The following is a 19,410-nucleotide window of genomic DNA, read 5'->3' on the forward strand; positions in this document are numbered from 1 at the left end:
AGGAAGTATGTAGAGCTGGTGTTTCATTGTTATACTTGGCAAACAAGGGTAATAATTAGGCTAATATCCCAAACGTTAGCTTAAATAGTATAGCAGAAAATCCTATTATGGGTCTTAAAGCCCAGTAATTATGCTTATATTAGAAATTATTTTTAATGAAATTTGTAAGTAGGAGGCCACCGAGTTAAGAAAAAGACACATGAAATAGAAAACATATTTCAAAACTACATATGAGATTTATTTCACATTTTCTACCTACTCAGTCATGTGACCTGTTGCTACATTTGTGAACTTTCTGAAACCAAGTGACAAATATCCACAAAAGATCAGTTACAACATAGACATCACTAAAGTCCAATGAAAATGGCACACAGTTGGCTTACAGAAATAAAAAAAGTACAATATATTTGAAATAGTAGGTTTTTGGTTTTCAGTTTATGCCTACATCATGGTGTTAGCTGTGGAAATGGTATCAACTATATTGATATCAGATACTATGACCCATGACATTTAGTATTTTTAGCAATAAGAAACACACTTAAATCTATTTCAAAAAGTATGACATGTTAAATTCTTAGGAAAATATCAACTTTACAAAGTATCAAATACCCAGAAGAGTAAACACATGAATTTCTCAGTCTAGGTTAGAAAAAAAGTGTTTTAAGATTTTTATTTAAAAAATTTAAACAAAATTTGTTTAGCATATCTACAAACTTATACCATCATATAAAAGTAAATTTGTTTATTCGGTACTACACAGAAAAATGGAACCAGGGTGACCTGCACAGATACAGGGGCTGTGAGGGGAGGTTGGCTTAGTCAAATGCCTCTGTCCACACAGACACGGCACTTACCCATCACCCATACCTCCTCCTCCCACCACACAAAGAACCATTTCTGTACTTATAATATAGTTTCTAAAAATAGAACATTGACACTATAAAAATAAATGTATTAAGAAAAAAACACCACGGGTTTAAAAAGAAACACAGAATTTGGGGTTTTAAGGCTCTTCCTTGGGGAGGAGTTTCCACTTCACTGAGGAATCAAAATCCTCCTCAAAATCACCCAGCTCCTGCTCCTTGGAGAGCTCTAGGAAAACCTGAAAGGGAAGGAAGAAATAAAGAGAGGAGAATAATACCTATTGTCTTTGCAGCTCCAAGTGAATACATTATACACATATACCATGGATGATATAGAATCACTAAAAGTGACCCACCTGCTCCAGGGTAGACTGTGAGAGGCTGTACTCCTCTAGGTCAAAGCTCTGTTTAACTGCATAGGGATGAACATGTATTAGTTCATATATTTCATATCTAGAGGTCTCATAAATCAACATATAGTACAAAGGATATATTTTTTTTAAATCTTAAATAAATAGGTTAAGGTAATATTCATTCATGTCTTAAGTACATCATTCAGTTAAGAATATACCAATGCATTTATTTAGGTTTGGGAAAAAAAGTGCTTGGACTATGCTTGTATGCTGTGCAGTTTTTGCGAACTGTATTTAACGGAGAAAATGGTACTGAGTAAGTTTTCTTTCTTGCCTATAACCCAGTGAGTTTTGCACATTCAACACAGAAAGAGGTGGAAACCAGACACATTTTGAAAAGGCTTGCATCAGAAGATTATAGAGAATGATTTGTGAGCTGTTTTAGAGAGCAGGTATCTTCACAGACCTCTATCCAAAAACCATTGCAGCTTCCCCTGATTGGATTAGAAACTGTTCTTATTGACCAAAATAGACTGGGAGAGGCAGTTAGGGCTCTAACAGGAGCTCAGCAGATTGGAAATATGCCACCAAAAGTTTCAGGTCAGTACTGGGCTTGTTGCCAACCTGGAGAGTGCTGTGAATGACCACATGGCCCAGAAAGTTGGATTGCTCAGATCCATCAGAGCATGAAAAGAAGAGCATTACTGTGAGCACAGATGCTCTCAAGGAGAGAATCAGACAATTACTGATGCTCTAGGAAGTTAGACAATTCCTCTAGAACTAGAAGATCTGAATCTCTTCCTTAGGGCAGGGGATAAGCAAGCAAAGATATATCACTGAGCAGTGACAATGAAAATAGCATAACGAGGGAGTTCTGACTAGCACAGTTCAGAGTAGCAGAGTTAATGAACTAAAATTGCAAGGAAAACATGAGCCTGTGATGACAGATGCAGGGCAGTTAGCTTTAAAATGTGACAGATGCGAGGAGATTGTTTCAACGATCAGACAGGAGTCAGTTTCTTAATATACAGCCTAAGACAGCAAAATAATATGCTGGTCCATGAAAATTTAATTTTACATATATATGCATAGATATTTTAAAGGACAATTTTCTTAAATGCATATATAAATGAGTTTTGACTTAGGTTGTACCAATATATGTGAAAAATACATGACAAAACCCCACAAAGCAAGTGAAAATAATCACTCTCATTATCTCCTGGCACAGACACAGAGAATCCCTCTAGCTCCTTGATTTTGGTCTTACTAAAATTCAATTTGAGATTGTAACTTTAAAATTTAGTGCATTTTGTCACATTTCATTTTTGTCATAAAGATGATTATTTTACAATTCAAAATTATCTTCTTTCCAGGGTCTTATTTCAAAGTCATATTTCTTACCCTTCTCTAATTTGAAGAAAGCTTGGGCTAAAGGTCTCACATCTTCCACTGGCAACTTATAAACCATCAGAGAGGAGTACCTGAGAGGAAAGATCAATGGAACAGAATAGAGTGCCATATTGTTTTGATTTGTGTAGCTTTGTATATGGGTTGTTATTTCTATAAAGGAGAGTCAGTTTGGTGTAGGAAAAAAGCGTAGGGTGAGTCAATATTAATCAAAAGGAAGCAGTTCACAAGGAGAACTGGGGGAAGGGAGTGTAATACTCAGACAGTTTAGTGTTGTTGGCCCCTTGGATGGAAGTGAGTAGGGGCTGTCCAGATGATATTTCAAGATTTGCAAAAGTCAGCTTCCACCTTATTTTCTAACTGAATACTTGATCTTCAACTTCAGCCTTCAATGAGGAACTTATACTGCATAGTTTCTTAAAGTTCCTCAAATAGGGTGGAAATCTAGATATATTTCCCACAAGTCACATATCTCTCCTTCTCCTCCATCCTACTCAAATTGCCTACCTAATATAGGATAATGTAATTGAGCCTCTGGTTAGAAGAGCAGGAATTCAACACCAAAAATGTAGGCAACAACAATTTTTAATATTTTGTTTCTCGGACAAATGTTTGTCTTTTCATCATTTGAAAATTAGGAAGATGTACATTTGATTTCATAAGACATCATTACATATGTTTATGGTGCATCATTCTCACCTATTTTGCTTATTCCCTATGGCTTCATGATGTATTTCTATACAGCCATGAGCTGGACATTGAATTATAGCGTTGCTTTTCCATTTATATTACACCGTAGAAATATATTTTCCCACATTGTTATTATTATGACTTATTTCTCCTTGTTAATATTTTTCTCACCTAACTCCTAAATTATCTATCATCTGCTATAAATTCTAGGTGTTAAAAATGATCCTAAGGCTACTCTTTAATTTTTTTCTGTCTATGAAAATAAATACATCGGGATGGTGCTGTTACCAGAATTTACATAAAATTGAAAATGTTAATTGATTTGAAATAAAATAATTAGGTTTACCTCTTGGTTCTGCCACTTGTTAACTCCTCATGTGACCTAACCTGTCTCTCGGCCAATTTCCTCTTCATAAAGATAGTAATCAATTTCAATTACGAAGGTCCCTGTAAAGGTCCCTCACAACCCTTTTTTAAGTCCACTCACTTTTCGCTGGAAGAGTTATGTCTACGCTGAAAAGTCTCTGTAAGTTTTGGATAGGATAACACAATACCAGGACAGCCCCTGGCACATAGTGGGACCATGACACTTGCCGTATCAGCTCTTACATCTGCTGTCTCTTCTCTGGTTTACTTCCTGTAGAATCCAACAAATAATCCCTTTCTTTTAGGTTTTCCTTTTGAATGACTATGAGTCAACATAACTGACAAGTAACATTGAACATTTGGTACCATTTCCAAAACAACAACCACGTTTACCTTTCCTGCCGAGCAGCCTGGGGGAAAAGCCTCAGGATCTCTGCGTGGAGGGGCTCCACTTGTGCCAGGTTCTTCACCTTCATCTCCAGCAGGTAATCTTTCCCAAATTTGCTTTTCAGGTGTTGGATGGAACCAATACATCTGGAGGTAGGAGGAGGATGAGGTCATATGAGAAAGGAGAAAAAAAACATTCAGTATAATGTTTGAGAACCTTGATTTGCTGCTAGCATTGTCTCAAGGTCCCTATTGTTAGACCTGGGCACAGTCATTTCAGCTGTTTTCAGTGATCTCTCCCTGCCCACAGACAACATTTTGCAGCAATGCACCTTGAGTTCAAGTGTGGGTCCAGGACAGGCACTCACCTCAACCTCCCGGACACCATGATGGCCACTCGGTCACACACAGCCTCAGCCTCTGCCATGTAGTGGGTGGTCAGGAGGGCACCCCTTTCCGTGTTTCTAAAGGTGGCCCGGATGGCCTGCCTATAATGTCAAGAGATGATTTGCAATTTAGGAAATCCTCTAAATAATCAGAAAGAGATAGAGAAAAGAATTTTTAACTGGCACGCATGTGAATAATTAGCAAAAAGAGATTAAGCAAAAGAGGGTTCTTGGTAGGGCAGATAGGATGAGGAAGGGCAAGCTAGGTGAGAGCTGTTAAACTGGAATCATGCATTGGAAGAGGGGTGTTTACAGAACACAACATTCATTACAGGGTTGTATTCAAAAAGAAGTGCTAAGCAATAGAGGCTTGTTTATGAGAAGTCTGTGTGAAGGGGAACAGAATGACATAAAATTTAACAACAGCATCTCACGACCTAGTGAGAAGAAAATAAATGCACAGTAAATGCACACAATGACAATCACCTTTACACCTTAATGAGAACTACTGTTCTCATGCTAAGTTTGGAACACTACGTGATTGTGATCCAGAAATGCACCTAAAAGAGCAACTGAGCACTTATGAAACTCAAGAGTGAGCTCTACGGGCCCTAACAATGGTAATTCTTTCTTCAATAGGAAATGTTTATAAAATATTATCAGGGAAAGATTTTTTTTCAAAGTATTGGTTTTACAAGTGACATTGATAGTTTTTTTTTTTTTTTCCTCCACAAAAAAGTTTAAAGGACAATTTTTACAGAAGAAAAATGGTTCACAAACTTCATGCAAGTCATCCACGCTGGCCCTGACCGTGGTAATGTTCCTCACCACATTTGCTGCTGCCCCTCGGGGTCCATCCCGGTCGACGGCTCATCCAGAAGTACCACTGATGGGTTCCCCAGGATGCTCAGGACAAAGCACAGCTGCAACGGGAGGAAGAGCCTATCTGGTTCCCATCTATGGCACTTGCAGAGCAACACCAAGCCCTGCCCATACCTTTCGCTTTATTCCCTCTGACAAGGTCTTCACAGGAGACTTCAGCTGGTCCTGCAGCTTGAGTGCATCCACTAACCTGAAGGAAACAGGAGAGTTGTACAGTCTTCTTGACAAGGCAGAAGTAGATAAGAGGATAACCCAAGCAAGGGTGGAGGATCAGAGCTCAAAAACGCAGTTCTGGAAATAATGTGGTGGTGTTGGGGGCAGTATGGGGGAAGGAGGGGTGGTATTACTGGCTGATTTGCTCCTCCACAAAAGATAATGTTGCCTTTTGAAGAAATAGAAGGACATGTCATTATATCCAAATAGTTGTTCTATGACAGTCCAAATTTTAGTATTTTCTATACATTTTAACAATGAATAATTACTTTTTAAATTTTAAATTTTATTATTATTATTATTTTTGGGGACAAGGTCTGACTCGATGCCCCAGGCTGGAGTGCAGTGGTGCAATCTTGGCTCACTGCAGCCTCTGCCTCCTGGCTCAAGTCATACTCCCACCTCAGTCTCCCAAGTAGCTGGGACCACAGGTGCACACCACCATGCCCGGCTAATTTTTGCATTTTTTTTCTTAAGAGATGGGGTTTCACCAAGTTGCCTAGGCTGATCTGAAACTCATGAGCTCAAGCAATCCACCTGCCTCGGCCTCCCAAAGTGCTGGGATTAGAGGCATGAGTCACTGCGCCCAGCCTTTTTAAATGTTCTTATTTAATATGAGAAAGAAACGTAACACTTTGACATGCAGGAAAGGAGTTTCCAGTTGTAAATCGACCCAGCATGACCTGGGTCAGCATTCAGAGTCTCCCATCCCGAATTTCCTGTGAGGGTCATCACTCCCAACCTTCCCCTCCACCCTCCCTTGGGTATAGAACAGATATGGCTCCTCTGTGTACCGTGTGATGGCAACCTCAGCATCCCCTTTCCTCAGCCCTTTCACGGCGGCGTACACCTCCAGGTGCTGCCTCACTGTCAGGTTGGGCCATAGTGCATTCTCCTGAGGGCAGTACCCCAGGAACTCCAGGGCATCCCCTCCACTGCTCCCTTTCAGTAGCACCTGCAGATGAAAGTTCCCTCTCAGAACCTACATTATGCACTGCTTCTTTGACTATATCCATGACATCTTTCTCTTCACAAACCTAGAAAAACTAGAGAAACTCTAGGACCTCATTGGATTTAATAATCTGTAATCATTTTGCATTGGAGAAAGGCTGTCAGAGAGCAAATACATGAACATAAGTGTGTCCACAGCCAACAATCCAATCTTGGCTGAAAAATCCAATATCCCATAAATGTGGTGCCTGTCCATCCTGGCCAACAGTTGATATCAATTTTTTTAAAATCACTGTCAAAATGAAATACATTGATTGAGTTACTATTTAACTTCACTCATGGATCAACATCTTTTGAGTACCTCCTATGTAACGAGTGCTATGTTGCCTGTGGGTACAGTGGAGGGTGGAATAACTAGTGCCTCTGTTATCAGGAGTTTTCATTCTACTGAGTGAATCAGGCAATGAACAAGTAGAAAAATCAATACACAGAGTAAAGACAGATCAAAAGGTGTGCTGTTGTGGAAATTCAGGAGGCTGGCGTAGAGAATAACTGGGGAAGTGACAGTAGGTAGGGTAATTAGAAAGAGCCTGTCTGCTGAGGGGCCATTTCAACAAAGAGGAGAAGATGCTAGTCATGGAAAAAAGACAAAAGGCAAGGAATTTGGGGCAGAGCAAAAAGCGAGACCAAAGCCCTGTACGGGGATGAAGCTTGATGTGGAAGCTTGACGGGGAGGACAAAGATGAGGCAGGAGGGACAGGGAAGCCAGCTCCTGCAGCTACCTGCAAGACAAGGAGGGTTGTGTCTTTCCAGCCATAGAGCAGCAAGTGGTCACTGAAAGTATTTAATCAGGAGAATGCATGGATTAAGAAAAACTCACACTGGCTGATCCAATTAAGCTCATTTTGTGACACTCAAATGGCTAGCTTTCTAGTTCAGATCAGACTTACCTTTTAAAAGATTTCATTCCAACGTATTAATGGGCAGTTATCTCCTTTCCTCCCATGCTTAATGAGGAATAAAATACTGACTTAGAGCCCAGGTGGTGACTGAGTTGGAGGGTGTTCACGATTGAAGTTAAGGGCTAAGTTAGAATTGGCCAAGCCACCAGCAGAGAGGCATCTTCATGAACATCCGCTCTCACCGTGGCTACAGAGGGATTGTGAATGTCCATTTTCTCTTCTTTCTTTAGTGAGATATTTGTCAATAGCATTCCAAGCTGTCTTCCTTTCTTGGCTTGACTACTAGCCCCTTTCCCATGGTACGGTTCCACAAGTATCTGCCTTATATTCTGTTCTGTACTTCCTCTGGACATTCTTTGTAAAAGAGTTCTTAAGGTTTTCTATTTTCTGCCATAGAATTTGGGAGAAAATGTTTTATCTCTACCACATGATGTCTCTCTTAGATAAACCTGAGCTCTTTTTCTGTTTGCCTAGCCACCTTATACATCTAAATTGCAAGTACAATTAAAGTCAATTTCACCTCCTTGTATCTCATTTTTGATATATTTCTTGAAAACACTCACAAGAAACAGTTGCATTTGCACAAAAATGTATGTTCCAACAACTAAGCACTTTGTGAAGGACAACTGTCTAATACAAGTTTTTTTTTTTCTTTTAAAGTTTTACTAAAGAGTAAATATTATATACTGGAAAGACAGTGCTCACTAAAAGTGCAAATCCATGTGACTGATGGCAGTATAAATAGGATTTTATGAATTCTGGCATTAATTTCATTTCTGATGCTGGACATTCTCTCTTAATGCCTTTAATAATTACCCCTTGAAGGTGGCTGCAGCCTGTCTGCAGCCGCTGCTGTGAAGATGCCATCTGCAGCAAGGGAGACGTCTTAATGCCTTTAATAATTACTCCTTGATGGCAATGGCAGCCTGTCTGGAGCAGCCACAGGGAAGATGCTGGCTGTAGCAGGGGAGGTATGACTGGGGCTGTGTACTCTTGGGGGCTGATGGGGGCCAGAAACAGATGGGAGCCTTGCCCTTTACTGAATTGGGGCGCCCTTTACTGAATCTCGGGGGCTGGTGCTTGCTCCAATTTTGGAGCAAAGTTGTGGCTGAGTCCAGGTGTTGTTGCAACCCTGCTGGGTGTGTACACACCCAGGGTGGCACCGATATGCCAGCCTCCTGCCGCCTCAGCCCCCTCTGGACTTTAGGCCCTGACAAGTGTGAGAGGGAGGCCAGGGGGTTGCTGAGGGCAGCTTGGCACAGACCTGCAGGTGCTGCTCAGCACAAACAGCCTGGGTGCTATAGATGGCATGTTGATGGCAGGAGGCACACAGGCTCCTGGGTAGAAAGGGGTGGTTCTCTGGTGAAACCCCACCTTCCAGTCAAGGATGGCCTGAAGTCTGGGGGCCAGGCTGCCAGTTCTAGGTGGGGTCTGTGGCCCAGAGTGAGAACTTACGGTGCTTTTTCCAGGCCTGCCCAAGGCTACTCATGGACCAGTTGGCCCACACTTTCTCATTTCTGAGCCCATAAAAATCCTGGACTCAGCCAGATTCACACAGACATAGGGACTACCAGCTGCAGAAAGGTGCTACCCACTTTGGGTCTCCTCTCTAGTAAGAGCTGGACACTCATCAAGATGACCTGTCTGCAAATAGGAGACCCACTTTGGGTCTCCTGAGAGCTATTCTGTCACTCAGTGAAGCTCCTCACCTCCAGTTGTCCACATACTTCATTCTTCCTGGACATGGGACAAGAACTCAGGACCTGCCAAATGGTGGGACTGAAAGAGCTGTAACACTAACAGGGCTGAAACACGCCCCCTGCTTGCCATGTTGTGGGCAATGAGGAGAGAAGAGCTGCAACCCTTCAGGGATCCCAGGCTTAGGGACTCCCCAAGCCAGGGCTGTGACACCCTCTTTAGGACTCTGTGGTTCCTGGCACTTCCAAGCTTCTGGGTGCCACCACGTTTTTCGGTGCCTGCAGTGGAAGCTGCTTGCAGTATGCCTGGTCCAGCCACAGCCTTACATGGAGCTGGTGCCTGTGCCTATGCCTGGAGCTGCCTGCCTTGCCACAACCAGCATGCCAGGCTGTGTGCAGCAACCAGACCCCATGCTTGCTCACACACCCATCACCACTCTGTGCCTGGCTCACTCTTGGTAGGCTTGGGATCCAGGCTGGTGGCATAAACAGAGTGCAGCCTGCTGAGCTGAGTGGGCAGAAAGAATGCAGTGGGTTTGAGCCAAACTTGGGCAAAGGCACCACCAGCTCCAGAGGTTTTGACTGGAAAAGCGACACCCTAAGGATTCTGTGACACCCTTTCAGTGCTTAACTTTTATGTGCATTTATGTGATAATTCATGAATTTATTCTCCTGTGTATTCATTATTCACTTCAGTTATCTAATGATTAAGTGATATTCGTTGTTCTTAAGGTCATCAAATCTTACAAATCTATTTCACCATTAAATAACATATTTTCCACATAATTCACCTACCTGTCCAGCAGTTGGTTTTGTGTCTCCAGTTATCACCTTAATGGATGTGCTTTTACCAGCTCCATTGTGTCCTAATAATCCTAAAACTTCACCTGAAAAAAAAGTTATACTTAATATTAATCTATTTTAATGGTAACATTAAGAGTAAAACATGGTTGAAGTCTCACAATGTGACAAGCATTTGCTATTAGTTGTCATTTAATTGTCACAACCACCCTGAGAAGTTATTGTAGTGCCTTCTTATGCTGTTGGGGCAGAAGCTCTCTCAATGATGGGGTTACCTGTGCAAAGTCACACTGATGGGAAGTGGCAAAACCACTCTTGGAAGCCAGGTGTGTCATATTCTGTCTCCTGTGATCCTAACTTTGGTGCAATATTGGCACAAACTGAGGTCATCTAACACTTGCTGGCCAAGCCTTCAGAGTGTGCTAGTACATCTTGTCCATTATCTTGTGAAAAACAATGAACATTAAGAAATCAATTGTGTTCATTTAATAGAAATGTTATGACTTCAAAAGTTCATCTTATTAGAGAACTTATGGTTTCATTGTAGATGTGACTAGGCTCCTCTTCATGAGATGAGTTAATTTAAGTTAGAAATGAAACATGTAAAGGATGCTATCATTGTCACTCTCCTCTGGGTCTGCATGTGAACCAAGAGGTGGTATCCAGAATAATGCTCATTAGGAATCAGGAAGCTCTAAGGAGGACTCTGAGCCAGCAGTGGAAGATCCCCATGGCCAACCTTTTCTAACACAGAAGGAGACATTTCTTGTGGCTATCTTATTCTTCCTCTTGGAAAAACAGCCTTTCCGCTTCCCCACATACTCCTTGCGTAGACAGCTGGCAATAATGACTGGCTTCTGTAAATGACAAGAAGTTACGTCAGACCTTAATTCTCTCCATTAGCTTTGAAACAAAATTCCATCTTCTCATTAGTTGGACCCTTTGTTGCCCCAGTCATGCATCAAAGACCTTCTGTTTGGCGACATGCTTCTTGGCCATGTCCTTAGCCTAACCCTTGGTTTTGGAGAGGAGAGATTGTCATTTTCCTCTCCTACAAAGGCAGTTTTTTCAGAAGCACATTATTTTATACAGCTTGCCTGTCCTTTTAGAACAAACAGGGGCAAGAAGACTTAGAGAAGCACTGATTATCCTCAAACAACAAAACAAATGCTGTGGGCTGGACCTGACCCTGAATTTGTACTGTGCACTTTCTCCAACAAGCAATGATGTTTGTTGCTTAGTTCAGTTTCTGAAATTCTTTCTTGGCTTTGATAATTTCTATTGCACTCTATTTTTAATTTATTCCAAGAAGAACAAAAGAGTTAATGTGACTTTTAGTCTGCTCATTTAATTGTAAAAATGATGACTACCTACTAAAATAGTGATCCTCATTTGTAAGGAAAAGAGAAACTCAAAATCATTAGAGAATTAGACTGGTAGACTGACTAGTAAAAAAACCTTTGTGTAACATTTTACCTCATCAAAATTAGTAGAATTCAAGGCATTTGCTGTTCTCACTCTTTCCATCTGAACATCTTCATCTTCTCCTTCTGGTTCTTCTGGATTTTGACACACATCACTGCTTCTTGGAGAAATTCTAGAGTCAAAACCATCCATTAATAATTGATTTCTGGCTTTCATTTTTGTGTCAAAAGTTGCATTCTTTAAAGCTTATGTTTGAGCAGTACGAGCAATTAACAAACCATCATAATCTCCCTTCACAACTCCCATCCCCTTACAACCTCCTTGCTTATCTTATCTATAGAAGTACGTTTTTTCAGTATCAGTTTTAACTTGAAACCTAATAGCTGGCAAAGAATTTTTATATCATAACTCAATGGAGTAATTTTTCTGGGAACCATAGCTTTGACACCAACATGTTGACATCATTATGTTTTCATGGGGAAAATGGGCCAGAATATTTGTAATCAGGAGTTTCTAGCAAAATACAAGTTAGATGCTTGATCTCTCATTTCTTTGGAATATGTGGCATATTGACCTTTCCTCTCCATTCTAAGTCTGATCATAGCCAGGATATACTTATTCTAGTCTCTCTTCCCTTGAGTGCCTCCTTCATACTGATCTCAGAAGATTAAAGGTCTGTTCTCATCTTGGCAGTCTCCCATCCAACTTTCTGTAATAGCAAAAGATGAAACTGATGTGGTACAGGAGACACAGAGGGAGTAAGATGCTTATGGTCGCTCTTCTTTGTATGGTGCCAAAAATAGTCTCAGCTTTTAAGTCCCATTAATAACCAAACCGGTCTGTCATCCACCTGCTGGGATGCTCACTACTAGGAAAAGAACACAGCTATTGCTGTCCTTGGTTAGTGGATTATTCTGTTCCTTCCTCCTGGATGGACAGCATTTCTTCCACTGGCAATATACTGTTTGTTAGGTGGGACCAGCCACATTTAACTTTCCCCAGTGCTCCACTGTGGATAGTGGCAGACAGAGCCTTAATACTCCATGTTTCAGGTCTGTTTCTTCCATTAGATCATAATCTTCTTGGGTTTAGGTATCTGGATCTGCATTATTTGTATGCGTCCATGGTTCCTACTCCAGCCTATCCTAGCACACGGCACCTCTTTGTTAATGAATTGATTTATGCATAAAAATATTTTACGATATTAATCAACAAAATAAAAATCTGATTTGTTTTTTCCAACCTAAAGAAAGGATCCTTTCTCATTGATTTCTTTCCAAACTTCCATTCCAGACATCGAAGAATAAAAAGAAAAATGAAAAAATGAAGGAAAGGCTAGGAATAAAGAGAGAGGCATGATTAGAAACATAAAAAGATAATTGTTCAATATCAGAGATGTGCTATAAATGACTGAACTTCTGCAAAAATGCATTCAGTGAACTAATTGCAAATTTCTAATAAGCTATCTAGCAAATTATGAAACTATCAAGTTCATTTTCAATCTTTTTTACAGAAACATAGGAAACAACTATAGTTACATGATATCATTACTTTCTCATCTCCTCTAACAGTTGTACAGTGTCCTTAAAATTTGGGAGGCACATTAGCTAGCCAGTTGATCTTTGTAAAAATAATTCTTCCAGATTTTACAAGCATTATATCTCCTTGGGCTATAGATATCTATATCTTTACCTTAATAAAAATGTTTCACAGTGTGTACAGGAATGAAGATTATTAAATTTAGTAAAAAGCGATAATTTTTAAAGAAGAGTGTGTTCTTACAATTAGGAATACCAGAAATGGCTGTACATCCATTCGTTCTTCAGAAAAGAGAGGAGAAAAGAGAAGCTGCAAAAGAAAAGATAATTGCTAAACTGGGAGATTTTTGTTTCCTAAAATTTGTCCACATATATGTGAATTGGCCCTAAACAGGCCTGCTAACATTTGACCATGAATATCACGTTAAGTGCCCTTTCTAAAGTGCAAAGCAAGGGGCTGTCTTCTTTCCTCCCAAGGTCTATGAACTTTTGTTTGGAGCAATAGGATTTATCAATTACTAATCACATGGCAAGAGAAGCCTGGAGATCCGTGCTAACCTCCCCAAACAGTGAGAGACAGTGTTCATTCTTCTCACACAGAACTTCATACCCCTTCCTGTGCCTATTGTTTCTCTTTGTGAGGCCCCCTTCTCTACCTTTCCCCTTCCCATAGATACCTCTTCACTCACGTACTGTAACTTCCTTCCTTTTGCAGAAGTATAGGTATCAGTCAGCCAGAAAAAAGGACTTTGCTTATATTGGGTGCTTCCTTAGAACTCTGAAATCCCAAAGATTAGGGACATTTCATTTGCTTCCTTCTAAAGCCGAGCATATCAAGGAGGAAATAAATCCCCACATGAGTGTAAGGACTACTCTATTTCCTACCACTCCTTAAACCCTTCCTCCCCACATATTAACCAGGGCCAGATTTTCCATTACCAGTCAGCTGGAACATATTGTCTTATCTGGGAGAAAATCAGTTGTATTCCATGAGGTAGAAATGTTTGAACCCCATGCACTTTAAACATGTTGTAGTAGACCTTCAACACTGGGCAAAGTTTCACAGTTGGTCATCAGTTTCAGGGGACTGGGACAGACTGTGTCATTACTTACATGAGAAGATAAGAACAAACAGCCAATCATTGTGGCAGGTGGTATTAAAAAAGTGAAGATAAATGGAATATCACTTTCAAAGATATTGAACACAAATCCAGCCACAGAGAATACAGTGATCTAAAAAAAAGCAAATATGAAGGTTAATCACCCTGAATTTCAATGTAAGTTCCAAATCAAGAGGCTCATCTTGAAGATATTAGTAATTTCAACTTCAATCTCGCTAACCAAGCTGAAATCAGTATATCTCCAGTAACAGTTTATTTTAGTGACTTAGCCAAATTCCTTTGGCCTAGAATTTCACAAATGAGACATCACTTGATAAATCTAGGATGTGATATGTAGAATTTCTTTCTGTTTTTTTTTTTTTTTTTTTTTTTTTTTTTTTTTTTTTTTGATGGAGTCTTGCTCTGTTGCCCAGGTAGAAGTGCAGTAGTGTGATCATGGCTCACTGCAGCTTCAAACTCCTGGGCTCAAGTGATCTTCCTCCCTCAGACTCCCAGAGAGCTGGTACTACAGGTGCATGCCAACACACCCAGCTAATATTTTTGTATTTTTAGTAGAGATGGGGTTACACCATGTTGCTCAGACTGGTCTGGAACTCTTAGGCTCAAGTGATCCACTGACCTAGGCCTTCCAAAGTGCTAGGGTTACAGGTATAAGACACACCCAGCACCCATACATATAATATTTTAATTATAGTAGATAAAGTTTAAAAAATAAAAGTAGATGAGCAAAAATCAAAGAAAAAAATTGAAATTGATATCTAACAGGAATAAAACAACAAAAATAAAAGGTAAGACTTTTGGTAACTATACCAATGGGGAAATAAAAGTATTTAACGACATGGAATGGCTTAAGCAGAAGTACTAAAATAGAAAATTTAGGGATAACAGGAAGTGATAGGTACACTGGAAGCCCTCATATTTTACCTTCTAATACACTGCAATGACTACTTAAAAGTTTTTGCGTGCAAACCATCACCTTTATGGCTATCAAAGTATTCTTCCTGCAAGTTTATCTCTAATCCTATTTCTGTTCTGCACTATGAGCTTTTAAATTCTTCAGCACATCATTTAAGGGCAGCCAAGATTTTATTTTTTGCCATAACCAGGACCATGGCCATTGTGCACCTTGTTTTTTGTCTATATTTAGGTGAGATTATTACCAGTTCCTAGGATCAGTATGGGCTTTTCCTCTGCTAGGTTTCTGTTCATCATTTCTATTTGTGCCTTATACTTCTCTCGGCTGAAATTTTACTCTTTTTCAGATTTCACCTTTTAAACGAAATCTCTACTTTCATTTTCATAAATGAATCTCTGTTTTTCATGGACCTCTTTATTATTCAGTTGTATAATAGACTCTTAAGATGGAAAATAACTCATGACTGTTTTAATAAGCGGCTGCTTACTCATCTGTTTATCTTTTGGGAGCTCTTTCAGGATTGAAACTGTCCATTTAATCTCTTTCCTCCCGTTATCAGTCTTAACTTGGACACACTGTAGAAGTCAACAATTATTTATTGAAGTAATAATTTACTTTTTGGCATCCTGAAATCATAGGAAATTAGAACAGATACTCTTAAATTATACACAATTTTCCTCCTAATTTAGACAAAAGAAGGGAGGCTTTATGGAATTAATTCTCATTAGGGAGTTTGGTGAAGCAATTTCTAGTTTTAACCATGCCAGTAAATGAATTTGTACTCTTGTGTTTATTATAGACCATAATATTATCATCCTACAGAGGGCAAAATTGAAAGGATCGGCTTAGAATTTTATATTAAATATATACAGTATACATCCACAATAAACATACTTACGACATAGAAAGAAAACGACCAAATGCCACTATTTTTTCTCCCCTTGTGAAAGAGGAAGGAGATCACGTATGTCATGAAGATAAGGGAAAAGGAATAACCGACAGCGCATGGGATCTAAAATCAACAGGAACGTGAAGCTTAGTTAAACACAAATGCAATCAAGGAAAACATTTGGGATTCAAAACATTGTCATAGCCCGGGATTTTATCGTTCTTTAATTTATGACCATATAAATATTGATAGAAATATTTCAAATTCTCAAATTAAATCACACAATGATATTATGAATATTGTCACTTACTTGAATATTGTCACTTACTTGAAAAATATGTATTATTGTAAGTAGCATGTCTTCAAGGTTTGAAATGTAGCTCATTAAATATATAAAAACGAAGACCAAGAAGTACAGGGAAACATCCACTAGCGCCTGCCCAAACCAGTAAGCAGAAGGGGAGAGTCCCGAAATCCGTAGCTGGGACCGAGCTCTGTTCTAATTAGCAGACAGCAAAGATACAAAATTTGTGGCTTAAGAAAATGTGGATTATGCAAGGAACTATTCAAACAAAATCTTTAGTTGTAACAATTCTAGATTATGTCTACAAATGTAATCTGGACTAAGGGATGTGGATAGTTACAAACATAAATAACCAGTCTGCTGCTTTAATGAGCTACACTGATGTTCATCACACACCTGGTAGAAATATGTAAAAGAAGACCTTAGAATAATCAAAGCATTGGACACTGCAGCAAATAAAATAGTGATTTAATGCCTTACAGGGGGATAGGGGTGAATGGGATGAACAGTTTATTCCCTTAAACAACTACATTCTCATCATAGTGATTTCTCTCTCTCTCTCGTCTCTCCTTCACACATACACACACACACACACACACACACACACACACACAGACACACATAATTGCTTTATCCTTTAATTGGAATAAAAGAAATTGGGTTGTTCTGCCATAGTCCACATTCAAATATTTACCACTCATTCACATATTTCTGTGTATCTACATAAATATAAATACATTTATAAATGTAAATGTATTTTACATTATTTGTCATTCTCTAAATAAACATACCAAATTACATATTTTAAAACTACTTATGAAGCGATGTGGTTTTCAGTATAATCAATAGGTTTATACATTAAACTATTCTAACAGTTGTGAATTTTTTTCTTTTAAAAAATACTTAAATTCATTTGTTGATGGGCTTTGATGAGCTGAATGATGCTCCTGCCTGAGACATAATTTGACCTAAAGATTCATATCAGAGCCTGCCTACATCAGACATAGGTCTATGCAGGTAGTTGAACTGGTAAAGAATTGATGATTGACTCAACACATGAGTGGAGGCAAGAGAAGAATTAAGGATGATTTGGGGATCTTTAGGAAATGACTGAGTACATGGTGCTGCTATTTATGGAGAAAGTAGCCAGGGGGAAATACATTCAAGTAGCTCTACATTCCATTCAGTTTTGAAAGCATGAAACTTGAGACATCTGTGTTGCCTACAGTGGAAATGCTGAGAACGGAGTTTGTATCAACATTGGAGGTCAAATTAGATACAATTAGAGATCGGGGGTAGAGTCAGATCTGGGACTGACCAGCTGGTAGAGGGAATTCGAAGCCATGGAGTTAGATGGGTTTGCCTAAGACAGAATGATATCTAACATGAGAAGACAGCCAAGGGCCAATATCTGAGGATTTCCGAAATTTAGAGATTACATAGAGGAATGAGAATCTCCAAAGGAGACAAACAATGGACAGTCTTAGGATAAACATGGTGAAATTGTGGCATCACAGAAGCCAAAGAAAGAGTTCATGTTTCCTATGGAGGAAGTTTTAAAGTTTGGATTAACACCAGAATGACTTATAGTTACATCGTACTAGTAAATAGAATTTCTTGAGATTCCTGCATGTTCCACATGAAAAGGGAACATTACATAAATCGTATGCTCTTTTTGTGGGCACTAGAGAGACAGAGAAAATGAAACAGACGAAGATGACACAGTGGAGATGCTTACACAAGTTTTCATAGATTTTTTTCATGAAGTCACAAAAATGGGAGTTGGCCTGGGTTGATTAATCATATAAATTCACCGCCTATGATTGCCACTCAAAATCTGGCTCCACTGCAGAACTACTGAATCAGAATCATCTTTTAAACAAGATGCTCAGGTAATTTGTGAACGCATTATAGATTCATTTGGATTAATGAGTGTCTGTAAATAAACATTTGTAAGTTATCAGTTCAATATTGAAATTTTCTCTTATCTTTTCAAGTTCTTGCATTTCCAAAAATATCATTTCCTTTTATTTCAGCAATCTCTTTTTAATTTTGGGGGGTGTAATTCTCAAACAAGAAAAAGTACCCATATTAAGTACATAGTTGAATGAGGTCTGATGAATGCATATGTTTCTGTACCACCATCATAGGCAAGGTGTAGAACAACCCCTGAAGTTTCCCATGATCCCTTGCAGTCAATAGCCTTTACCACTGGTTACAGGTGACCTCCCACACCCCGAGCCTGCCTTCTGTCACTACAGATTAATTTTACCTTTCTAAGAATTTTTTAAAAAGTAAATCATCCTAATTAAAAGTACCTAATTATTTGTGGTTATCATTCCCTCAGTGTAATGGTTCTAAGACTCACCTGTGTTGGTGCATTTATTAGTTGTTCCTTCTGTTATACTGCTGAATAGTATTCCATTGTATGGCTATATCAGAATTTGTTTATCAGTTCACTGCTTGGGGGACACTTGGGTCTTTTCGAGTTGTTGGCTGTTATGACTAACGCTGTTCAGAACGTTAATGCTCAAGTGTTTATGTGGAAAGATGTTTTCTCTTCTTTTGAGTAAATACTTAGGAGAAGAATTGCTAGGTCATAAGAATAAGTATATTTTTTAACTTTATAAGAAACAGCCAAATTATTTTGCAAAGTGATTGTACAATTTACAACCCCACCCACAGTGCATGAGAGGTCCGGTTTCTCCACATCTTCATACACTCTTGATATTGTTGGTCATTCTAACATTATTCGTTTTATTGAGTGTGTAGAGCTATCTCATTGAGGCTATTTTCCTGATTACTCGTGACATTAACTATCTTTTCATGGGAGTATTTTCCATCTGTACATCTTCTTTGGTAAAGTATATACACAAATACTTTGTCCATTTAAAAAATCAGGCTATCCTCTATTACAGAGGAATGAGAGTTCTTTACATATTCTTGATACAAATCTTTGTCACATATATAAGTATTGTGAATATTTTTCTCCCAGTCCGTGGTTTGCCTTAAATAAAAGGCATTATTTTTAAATTAATTACTTTATTTATTTATTTTTTGAGATGGAGTCTCGGTCTGTTGCCCAGGCTGGAGTGCAGTGGCACAATCTCAGATCACTGCAACCTCCGCATCCCAGGTTCAAGTGATTCTCCTGCCTCGGCCTCCTGAGTAGCTGGGATTACAGGCATACACCACCACTCCCAGGTAATTTTTGTATTTTTAGTAGAGACAGGTTTTCGCCATGTTGGCCAGGTTGATG

The 19,410-nt window shown here is 39.2% G+C and overlaps 1 protein-coding gene across 2 annotated transcripts in view; it reads right to left on the reverse strand.

Moving 5' to 3' along the window:
- Positions 1-216: 216 nt before the first annotated feature.
- ABCA8 (ATP binding cassette subfamily A member 8) overlaps positions 217-19,410 on the reverse strand; it is a 79,602-nt gene continuing 60,408 nt past the window's right edge. For both annotated transcript variants that reach the window (XM_010353117.2, XM_010353118.2), the window contains 16 exons: positions 16,176-16,346; positions 15,857-15,970; positions 14,035-14,154; positions 13,166-13,231; positions 12,627-12,718; positions 11,435-11,555; positions 10,698-10,815; positions 9,953-10,044; positions 6,342-6,502; positions 5,449-5,524; positions 5,281-5,375; positions 4,435-4,554; positions 4,073-4,213; positions 2,618-2,697; positions 1,220-1,275; positions 217-1,102 (listed from right to left, as the gene is read on the reverse strand). In XM_010353117.2, the coding sequence (XP_010351419.2) occupies positions 1,004-1,102; positions 1,220-1,275; positions 2,618-2,697; positions 4,073-4,213; positions 4,435-4,554; positions 5,281-5,375; positions 5,449-5,524; positions 6,342-6,502; positions 9,953-10,044; positions 10,698-10,815; positions 11,435-11,555; positions 12,627-12,718; positions 13,166-13,231; positions 14,035-14,154; positions 15,857-15,970; positions 16,176-16,346 (1,722 nt within the window). In that variant the 3' untranslated portion in view covers positions 217-1,003. The remainder of the gene's footprint in view (positions 1,103-1,219; positions 1,276-2,617; positions 2,698-4,072; positions 4,214-4,434; positions 4,555-5,280; positions 5,376-5,448; positions 5,525-6,341; positions 6,503-9,952; positions 10,045-10,697; positions 10,816-11,434; positions 11,556-12,626; positions 12,719-13,165; positions 13,232-14,034; positions 14,155-15,856; positions 15,971-16,175; positions 16,347-19,410) is intronic.

This window comes from Rhinopithecus roxellana, chromosome 19 (genome assembly GCF_007565055.1).
Source record: "Rhinopithecus roxellana isolate Shanxi Qingling chromosome 19, ASM756505v1, whole genome shotgun sequence".
NCBI lineage: Eukaryota > Metazoa > Chordata > Mammalia > Primates > Cercopithecidae > Rhinopithecus > Rhinopithecus roxellana.